Here is a 10710-nt window from a genome sequence, read left to right as displayed (position 1 = left end):
TTTGGGCCAAAAGGCCACAGCAAGGCCAGCCAGCTGAGAGGAAGTATGTCACGTCCACAGCAAACACCTACTGGAAGGCTAGTGGGAGACTTCGGGTAGGAGATCTCTGGTTCAAACAACTCGACTGTGTTTCCCATCCAGGAAATGAGTCCAGGGCCCCCTCCTCTGCAGAGAGCTGCCGTGGACACTTGAGCAGGTGTTTCCCACTGGGAGCTCCAGGAGGCCAGGCACTGGTCTCTGTGCTTGCTGCTGCACCCCTAGCGCAGTGCCCCTATCACGGGTACCCCACAGATACATAGGTGTGTGCGTGACAATGGGCTGAGGGTGAGGTAGGGACAGACTAGCCTGTTGGCTCTGTGTGGTCTAGTGACTGGACCCCAGGGCCCACATGCTCTAGCTCAGCCTGGCTGACCTCTGTGTGCCCAGTGCACACACACACCCACACACACCCCTAGCAGGATGGGTGTGTCTATAAGTTCATTTCTGTGGACTTCTAGGTCAGTCCTGGGGTTGCTCTGCGTGAGTTCAACCAACGGACATTTGAGTGGCACCTATTCTCAGCCCAGCATCGAGCCAGGCACTGGGGAGATTTGGGGCAGCTAATGGAGCCTGGGCCCTGCTTTCAAGAAGCTCAGAGTAGGTAGAGACCAGCCTCGTGCACATGGCACTAATGCCAGAGGAGTTGAGAAGCTGGGCCCTCGAGGAGAGGGTTGGCATATGGGAGGGGCAAGGGTCAGGGCCAGGTCATCACTTCTCCAGCCTTGATGTGCCCTCCTTCCTCCCCCCGCTGTGCAGTGGGCAGAGAGGCTGGGTGGAGGCTGCTGGTGAAGGGAAGGTGGGTCGGAGCCTCCCCTCTGCATGGGCTGGATCACCACATTCCACCACATTCACTGGCCATCCCGGTACCCAGGCCCACGGCAGCCACTGCTCCCAAGAGTGAGGGAAGGGGTTGGGTGGAGCCTAGTAAAGTGTTAGCCTTTCTCAGGAGCACAGCATAGATCCCTGGGACTCATTTCATCACCACCATCGTCATCCACCTCACAGAGGTGCCTCTTGCAGGCGCTCACCACTGTCCTGTCAGGCACTGGTCAGCACACCTGGGGAGCAGAGCTCCTGCAGCCCTAGGGTCCACTAGCCTCCCTCTGAGAGAGCTGTGACATTGAGTCTGCTCTGATTCTGGTAGTGCAAGTCCCAGGCTCTTGTCATCCCCTTTGTCCTATCAGCCCAGACACAGCAGATTCGGCCCAGGTTCAGCACATGGCAACAGGAAGTCTCACATCCAAGGTCACCAACATTCAGTACTTTTTATTTTGGAAGGAATTTAATGTGAGCAAAGGTTGAGAGAGTAGTATACTGAACCCTAATGTACCCATTCTCCAGTGTCAACAATTATCAACATGCAATACTTCTTGAAAGAAAAGGGATGAAAAAATGCATTATTATTAAAAGTAAGAAAGTGTGGGTATGTCAAAGGAACACAAGAGCCAACTGAAAGAGCCCCTAATGGCCAGAGCTGGAACCATTTGAGCAAGAAGGTAACACAGTAGTGGAGCATAACCCAAAGTATGGGTTATAAATATTCATGAGTCCATATTGATATAATGATTGAATAAATAAATAAATGGAGAATAGACAAGCTTCCCATGCAGAAAAATTCCAAATAATTTATGTAGATACTCCACCCTCAAGGATGTGGGGTATAACTCCCCATTCCTTAAGTGTAAGCTGTTCACATGGACATCTTTCTAAAGGGTAGTATGGAAAGGGGAAGAAAGAATCTTCTGGTGGGGAAACCTGCCAGACACTAGCTCACAGCATCAGTCGTGAGCCATGTTGGTAGCGTGTACCCTTGACAGGATGTGATGAGAGAGCACTGTACCTCTGTGGTCCTCCTCCCCAAGCCCAGAGCCCCACTCTAACCATGAGGAAAACTTCACACAAATCCCAAGTGAGGGACATTCTACAAAACACCTGACCAGTGCTCAAAACTGTCAAAGTCACCCAAAACAAGGAAGGTCTGAGAAACTGTCACAGCCAAGAGCAGCCTAAGGAGATGTGACAATTAAATGCAACGAGGTATCCTGGAGGAGATCCTGGGACAGAAAAGGTAAAAACTAAGGAATCCAAATAAAGTATGGACTTTAGTTAATAATAACGTATCAATATTGGTTCATTAGTTGTGACAAACACACCATATTAATGTAAGATGATGACAATAGGGGAAACTGGCTAGGAGGTATTTGGGAAGTCTGTGTACTATCCTTGCAATTTTTCTGTCAATCTGAAACTATTCTAAAATAAAAAGTTTATTTTTAAAAACGCATTATTATTATTGTTAATATTTTGCAAGAGCTGTGTTTTTCCCAGGGTGGGGTGGGGAGCAGAAGGCAAGGCAAGTTTTCCATTGAGCTGGGCTGGTGTGAGCCCTCTGTCCCCACCTGTCTGGTTTTGTTCTTGGACGTGCTGAGAAGTAGGAGGGAGGAACATCAGCCGCCTGGCCCCATCCCCTGAACCTCCTGCACCAGCTGGTGAAAAGCAGAGGCAAGGTGGTTATTGCGGGAAAGTGACAGAGGATGTCCAGGAACTGGTTAGGCGTGCCGGGTGGGGATGGAGAAGGGTGGCTGCCATTGGGGCTGTGGTCAGCTCCCAGCAAGACTGACTCACCTCAGCCTTGCTGGTGAGTCACGCACAGCATCACACTCTGCACTGGAGTGGCGCACATTTGGTGCAAGGAGCGTCACTCTATGCCAGGGACTTGGCAGAGAGTGGAGGACAGGTAAGAAGGCTGAGGTGAGCCTGTCCCTGCTGTTGGCTGTCACCATCCTGGTTCTGGTAAAAGATGGGGGCAGGCACACGGTGCCACAGTCATCCAGCCCTGGAGGTAACCCACGCATGCTTGGCTGCTGCCTCCCACCCCTGAGACCACCCGTTTCACTCCTTTAGAGCCCCGGGGTGGTGGAAGCACATGGGCTCTGGAGGCGGCAGATCTCGGTTCAGGTTCAGACTCCACCACTTGAGAGCTAGGAAACCTTGGGTGATTCGCTTAAGCTCTCTGACCTGTTTCTCTAGTTGTAAAATGCAGATAACACACCTGCCTCACCCACCTCATGAGGCTGAGTCAGGGATGGGATGAGGGGAGGCCGGAGACCAGGAGGAACTTGCTTAGGAGTTATTGTTTGGGTGGATGTGGCAAAGATGGTCATTGTTCTTCAGGCAGCAGGTGAGGACCGTCATGGCCCTCGGGCTAATATGGGATAGAGTTTTGTATGTATTAGGATGCTTTGAGTTCAAGTAATAGTAAATCCAACTCAAACTGGCTCACATAGCTGAAAAATCCAGAGGCAGAGCAAGCTGCAGGAGCAGTGTGATCAGAGTTCTGGCCATGTTTCTCAGTAAGTCTCTCAGGGAGGCTGTGTGTAGTGGCTAAAGGCTGGCTTCCTTCTAGGTAGGAAAATGGTTGTAGGCGTCCCAGGCCACATTCCACCATCCCTAATAGGCGAGAGCTGCGTTTCCCCTACCATCAAATGTCCAGGGCTTCTCTCTTCAGTCTATTTTAGGCCACATGCTTGGCTCTGAATCAGTCACTGAGGACAAGCCATGCTGACTGGCTTAGGCCTGGGTTATTACCAAACCTGAAGAAATTACTGAAGCAAAGAGGGACGGATTAAAATGACTGGCTTAGGCCAATCAGGGCCTGGCCCTGGTAGTAGGAGGGGGAGTGAAACGCATGCAAGCTTTTTGGCTGTCGCAGTTGGGGAGGGGAGGAATGGATGCCAACAGTGTCCACTACAGGCTTCCATCACAGTGAGACTCCACTGTTATGCAAAAAGTAACAAATGTTGGAGAGGATGTGGAGAAAAGGGAACCCTCATACACTGCTGGTGGGAATGCAAACTGGTGCGGTCACTGTGGAAAACTGTATGGAGATTCCTCAAAAAATTAAAAATATAAATACCACACGACCCAGCTATCCCACTACAGGGTACTTATCCAAAGAACTGGACATCAACAATTCAAAGAGACTTATGCACCCCTATATTCATTGCAGCATTATGCACAATAGCCAAGATGCAGAAGCAACCCAAGTGCCCATTGACTGATGAATGGGTAAAGAGGATGTGGTATATATACACAATGGAACACTACTCAGCCATAAAAAAGACAAAACCGCCCCACTTGTGACAACATGGATGGACCTTGAGGGTACTATGTTAAGTGAAATGAGCCAGACAAAGACAAACACCATATGATTTCACTCATATGTGGAAGATAAACATATGGACAAAGAGAACAGATTAGTGGTTACCAGAGGGGAAGGGTGTTGGGGGGGTGGGCATAAGCAGTCAAGGGGCAGATATATATGGTGACTGACAAATAATAACATACAACTGAAATTTCACAATGTAAACTATTATGACCTTAATAATTAAGGCAAAAAAGGGGCCAGCCCGGTGGCGTAGTGGTTAAGTGCACACGCTCCACTTCGGTGGCCCAAGGGTTCGCAGGGTCAGATCCCGGGCCTGCACTAATGCACAACCTGTCAAGCCATGTTGTGGTGGTGTCCCATATAAAGTAGAAGAAGATGGACACTGATGTTAGCCGAGGGCCAATCTTGCTCGGCAAAAAGAGGAGGATTGGCATTGGATGTTAGCTCAGGGCTGATCTTCCTCAAAGAAAAAAAAGAAAAAAGAATCAATACATGAAAAAAAAACAAGGACTCCACCCATTGTGGAGAACGACGGTAGTTTGCCTTTCTAGCATCCATTTCCCCCTATGGGCTACAACCTTAATTTGCACTAGGGGCTTCATTCCTTCCCCATTCTTAGACTATGTGCTTCTGGTGGAGCCCCATTTCCCACTCATGAGAGAAGCACGTGATCAAGATTTGGGCCAATCAGTGCACTGTCGTCTCCTGGCCACTGGACTGCTTCTCAGAAAGGTGCTTGGCTTGATCAAACCCAAGGAAATACAATGATACTCACAGGGAAGGAAGGCTGGGACAGTGCCTGCCGCTCTTGTCGGCTGAACTTGACCCTAAGAGGATGGACGGTCTGGAGCTATTGCTGCTGCCATTTTACAGCCACATGGAGAGCGCCTGGGGTTGGAGCTCATATAGAGAGACGGGAGAAACCTACTGAGCCACTCACACAGCCAAGCTAATTCCTGTATGTTTCAGTTTATGAGTCAACACGTTTCCTCTTTGCTTTAAGCCAGTTTGGGTCAGGCTGTCAGTTGGAACAATATCTTATATTGTACCATTCTCCTTCCTGTTCAAAGGCAGTGAATGCCCTGAGCAGTGCATGTGGGTGGCTACAACATTTGGTCCAAACTTTACTAAGTATATTTGTCGTTTGACACTAATATTACATGGAAAGCATCCCAGCTGTGAAAGATGTGGAGGGATGTTGAATGAATATGGATGAGATTTAGTCTAGATCAGGGGTAAGGGGTAGGCAAACCCACGGGTCAAATGTGGCCCACCACCTATTTTCATAAAGTTTTACTGGAACACAGCCACACTTTGTCTATGGCTGTTTTGTACTGCAATAGCAGAGCAGAGTTGAGTAGTTGCTTGCAAAGCCTAAAATATTTTCTATATAGCCCTTTACAAAGAAAGTTTGCTGCCCCCTGGTGTAGATGGTGGAGGAATATTAGCAAATTACTTTTCCCAAAATGAATACCTGTGTCCTCAGATGGAAGCAACACCGAGTAGCCCTCCATCATAGATCTCTGTATCCCATTCCCATCAGGTCCTATTACCAGTGTTAGGAAAGCAAACTTTCATTAAACTGCACTTATCCCAGTGAATGACAGACGTCCTATGTCTTTGCTAAGATTTCACCTATGCAGTGCCTGTATCTTAGGAGCCCTGGCCACAGCGTCTGGGAAGCCTGCAGGCATGAGAACATACATTTCCCACCAGGGCCCTTCCCTCTGAGTTGGGACGCTAAAGCTACTGGCGAATTCCTGTAGGTAGCCCAGTGACCCACTTCCATAAGGAGGTAGGATCACTGTAAACATGATGGGAATGAGACAAGGTCTTCAATTTCCATAATGGAATGTCTGCATTGTTATCTGTACATCTGACATCTGAAGCCAATGGATTCCACTTCTGCCAACAATATAGTGCTCTCAGGGCCGGCAGGGAGCTCCATTTTTAATTCCAGCTGTCAAGCTCCTGCCAGAAGTGCAGCATAGACAGTTAATACTGGTGAGATAGCCAAGGTCACATTAGAAAACCCTGGCAGGGTGGTTGCTTAACTCCATCTCTCTGCTAAGTTAAATCGCAAGGAAGCAATGTAAGATCTAAGGCTCGTCCTCAATGAAAGGCCATCATGGAACTGTTATTTAATATATGGCCTCTGCTCTCATGTGAGGTCTTCATGAGAAGTGGCTTCATTGAGGATACTACTGCTTTGTCCACAATGCAGTGGCCAGATTCTAACTTGTGGCTTCTAACTCAGAAATGATACCATGAAGAGAGGGCAGTTTAGGAATATTGTTGACTGGTATTGTTATCTCAGGGGAGTTTGTGCTGGTTTATCCATGAGGCTCCCATTCTGCTTACAGTAGGGTCTGGCAGGCTTCCTAAGTTACATGGCACTCAAGGTGGGTCTGAGATGGGTCCAAGGGCAAAGTTGAGGCCCATCTGGATTTGGAGATCTGTAGTAGTTTTGTATTTCTTTCTTTCTTTTTTTTTTTTTTGCTGAGGAAGATTCACCCTGAGCTAAAATCTGTGCCAGTCCTCCTCTACTTTGTACATGGGTCTCTGCCACAGCATGGCTGACAAGTGGTTGTAGGTCCATGGCCGGGAACCGGACCCATGAACCCAGGCCACTGAAGCAGAGCACGCCGAACTCAACCACTATGCCATGGGGTCAGGCCCTGTATTTCTTTATTGACAGGGGAAATATTTATTTGGGGTAACCCACTTTGAATGCTGTATAAGTGCCTTCTACTTAAGGATCCACATATAAATCTGAGAATTTATCTCCGGGATCCACTTTGAATGCTCTTTGTTAGAAAACCCTCCAGACCCAACTGGGAGCAGAAAGGGAGCCTCGTGGACGTGCCAGTGTAAACTCCCCTGAGATAAGGATACCAGAAGACGACCCTCCCTTCTCCACCCGGCCAAACTCACCTACCCTTTGGGGCCCAGCTCAAGCCTCCCTCCTTGGTATAAAGCCAGCTCAGACTGAAGCAATCCCTTGTCTCTTAACCACACCAATTATTCCTGCAATTAATCTCATAATACCTTGCGGCTACTGGTGTCGGAGGGTTGGCCTATTGTTATAGTGATGGAAAGGATGCATTTCAATATTGCTTTGTAGCCCGAACCTTTGTTAGCAGAGGGGCAGGAATTTCATTCTAGGATGTGGATTTGGTTTATGCTCTACTCTGAGGATACCCTGTTCTCTTCCATCAAGGAGGGTCAGGCCTCAGAGCACCCACCTTCTTGGCCTCCCTTGGGGGAAGGTCTCTCACCAGATGAGGAAGAAAGCCAGGTGACCACAGGATTCCGGCTTCTGTGACAACCCCCTGCCTCTGGCCAGGAGGTCCGCCCACCCACCTGTTGCTGAATGCCTGCCTTAGGACTCAGGAGCACAGTCCCTGCTCACGGTCAGGCTGAGGAGACAGACAGACACATAGACAGACCATGAATGCATGCCGAGTGCTGTGACAAAAGGAAACCGAATCGCTCCAGGGAGCTTGGGAAACACAGAGCCTTCTCCACTCCTTCAGAGGCAGTCCTCGACTGCAGAAGGTGTGTGAGGGCGGAACCCGACAGCCCTCTTCGTAATCACCAACACGCATGGTCTGGAATCTCACAGGAGGAGATGGGCCATCTGTGAGCAACCTTCAGTAACTCCTAACACAGGGCATTCTGAAGGCATTTTCTTGGTACCAGTCACAAATAAGAGACATCGTAGAAAATGTTATTCTTTTATTATTTCAAGGAGGTAATACATAGCCCAATACACCAAAGCAATAGGGAATTAGAGGCAGCAAATGGCCAGAGTTTTTGAGAAGAGCCTCCTGCTGCATCTCTGAGCCCCTGGCTGCCTGCAGCCCACGGCTGCTTACGTGAAGGCCAGCGACGTGGAGCTTGCTCTGACCATAGCAGTGGACAGATGACCCAACTCAACACCCCACTGACCGAGAAAGGGTTCCGTGTGGGCAGCAGAGGCCCTGCCAGCTGCACACGGTGGGCAGCGCTCAGCCTGCCATAGTCTGGTTTACATGGCTGGTGCCTTTGCAGCAGCCAGCTTCTTTCCCACTTGGTCTTCTTTCTGTGAGCCTGGAGTGGGCAGGGTGTGAATAGATCCTGAGTCAGAAATTAAGGTGAAAGACTTAGTAGTGTTAATACTCTGGGTGAGAAGACAACACTGTCTTTGAGGAGGGTGGCTGGGAGTTGGTGGAAGGATGGAAACATGCAGAATGGCCACAGGCTGCAGGCTGTGCATCTGCCTTGAGGACATCAGGGGGTTTTTCACGGTACATGATGGGGTGGGGTGAGAGGGACACAGAGTTGAACCAGAGGTTCATTTTCCACTCATAATTGGTTTCCTGGTCTAAGTCACCACACCTGGGGCCGAAGCAAATCCTGCCCATGCACCAAGCGTCACCTTGGAGAGATGTGTGGCTCAGTTCTCCAGCTGGTGGGGAGGGACTCACAACTCAAGGAGACTTTTCTCCCCCAGCCCCAGCTCCTTTCCCTTGCAAATGACCAGGGTGGGAGGTGAGAGCCTCGGGTACCTCCTAGGGAAGCCCCACTGGGGTTATTTCTGGAAAATTCATTTTGGTGGGGCCCAAAGCTCCCCCGCCGCCCCCCCTGCTTGGCATGGAGCAGACTTATTTCCACCCACAGGAGGGCACCTTCCTGGCAACTTAATGGTGGCGTGCAAGTGAAAATCGCAGCAGTGACTCTGGGAGCTGAAATACTCATAGACGTGATTCATTCAGTGTGACTGTCCAGGCTGGAGAGCTGGTGGGGAGGGGCTGCTTCTTCCCAGCATGCACGGTTCCCCAACCAACCCTGGCCAGGCCAGAGCCGGGCTTAGATGCCGCACGGGCCGACAGATTTTTGGTTTGACAGGAGTGGAAAGAATTTTTAAAAAACCATGCCACTGTGTTCTCCAAACTCAGAGCCATTGCTTTTGTTTTGTTTGACAGGAAAAGACAAAGAACCACAGCTCCACAGTGGCCAAGGCTTGTGCCGCACAGAATGCAGAATGTATCAAAACGTATAAACCTTGGTCTGACTGGGGAGGTGGGCGAACACAGAGCCGCGGGACCCCGTGTCCTCTAGTCGGTGGCAGGCTCTGCTGTTGCCTCATCCTCATGCTCCTCGAAGCCTGGGACTGGCTTCTGCAGAAAGTGCATGGTGGCCTGGATCACCTTATCTGGTCCAATATTGTACACAGGGTGAGTGGGCTGCTGCGAAGAGAAGAACAGATGCCAATGAATCACCCTGTGGTCCCTGGAAATATGCACGGCCTTTGACCCATTAAATGCACTGGTAAGAATTTAGCATAACAAATCGTCAGAGATGCTCATGGAGATTTATCACACAAGGCCCTCATGTGCAAGGACAGGGTACTGGAAAAACATTTTATGGCACATATGGCACATGGGACACAAAGGAATATTATATAGCCATTAAAAAGCATGCTTTCAAATATTTAATGATATGGGCAAATTCTTATAAACATATTAAATGAGGAAAACAGGATGCACAATATTATCCCAAACTTACTTTTTAAAATAGTGTTTGTAGATATGCTGTATATAAATAGACAAAAGTTGGACATATACCAAAATAGGAACAGTGATATGATTGTTTTACATTTTCTTATTTATATTTTTATATATATTCCAATTAATAAAACAATGAACATGTATTTATATTTATAATCAAGAAAAAGGGTCACAACTCTATTATGCAGTAAAGGTGTCAGGCCATATTTAAAGTATTTTATATTATTCCACTACATCATAGAAACCCAAAAGAAACTTTAGGTCTGACACAGGGCACAATCCTAGGCCCGTATTCAGGACCCTTCCACTCGGGGAGAATGAAGAAGGAGACATAATTGCAGGAGAGATTTAAAAATTTTAAGAGAATACTATGAGCAACTTCATGTCAAAAAATATAAAAATTCAGATAAACTGAATAATTTTATAGAACAATATAAATTTTCAAAATTAAGAAGAAATTCTTTAAAACCTATGTGAATAAATCAAAATAATAACAATTGCTTATTCTGCTACCACCATTCTCCCCCAAAACACGGGCCTAGATGGTTGCTCAGGCAAGTGTTATCAAACCTGCAAGAAATAGATTATCTCTAACCTGTACAAACTTTTTCAAAGACTAAAAAAATTAATTAATTAAAAAATAGGGAAGGAAGATACCTATCTAATTTTCTGAGATTATGATACTATCCTGAAACATAAACTGGAAAAGAATAATACAATAAAACAGAATTTTAGATAAGTCTTTCTCATGAACATACATGCAAAAAATCTTATATAAAAATACTAGTCAAAAATACTAGCAAACTGAATCCAGCAGGGTATTAAAAACACACACACACACACTCTCACACTCTACTATGACCAAGAAGGGCTTAACCCGGGAATGGAAGATTAACATCAGAATATTTATTAACAAAACATACCATATTAGATTAAAGGAGAAAAACCTGA

The 10710-nt window shown here is 47.6% G+C and overlaps 1 protein-coding gene across 3 annotated transcripts in view; it reads right to left on the bottom strand.

The window, feature by feature from the left end:
- Positions 1–7912: 7912 nt before the first annotated feature.
- FNTB (farnesyltransferase, CAAX box, beta) overlaps positions 7913–10710 on the bottom strand; it is a 61325-nt gene continuing 58527 nt past the window's right edge. For 2 of the 3 annotated variants that reach the window (XM_058567119.1, XM_058567120.1), the window contains exon 12: positions 7913–9438. In XM_058567119.1, coding sequence (XP_058423102.1) covers positions 9307–9438 — 132 coding nt within the window. In that variant the 3' untranslated portion in view covers positions 7913–9306. The remainder of the gene's footprint in view (positions 9439–10710) is intronic. The other variant, XR_009223694.1, reaches the window with a different exon arrangement.

The sequence above is a fragment of the Diceros bicornis genome, chromosome 24 (assembly GCF_020826845.1).
Source record: "Diceros bicornis minor isolate mBicDic1 chromosome 24, mDicBic1.mat.cur, whole genome shotgun sequence".
In the NCBI taxonomy this organism is placed as follows: domain Eukaryota; kingdom Metazoa; phylum Chordata; class Mammalia; order Perissodactyla; family Rhinocerotidae; genus Diceros; species Diceros bicornis.
The sequence above is the reverse complement of the archived record's forward strand: the minus strand, read 5'-3'. Positions and strand labels throughout refer to the sequence as shown.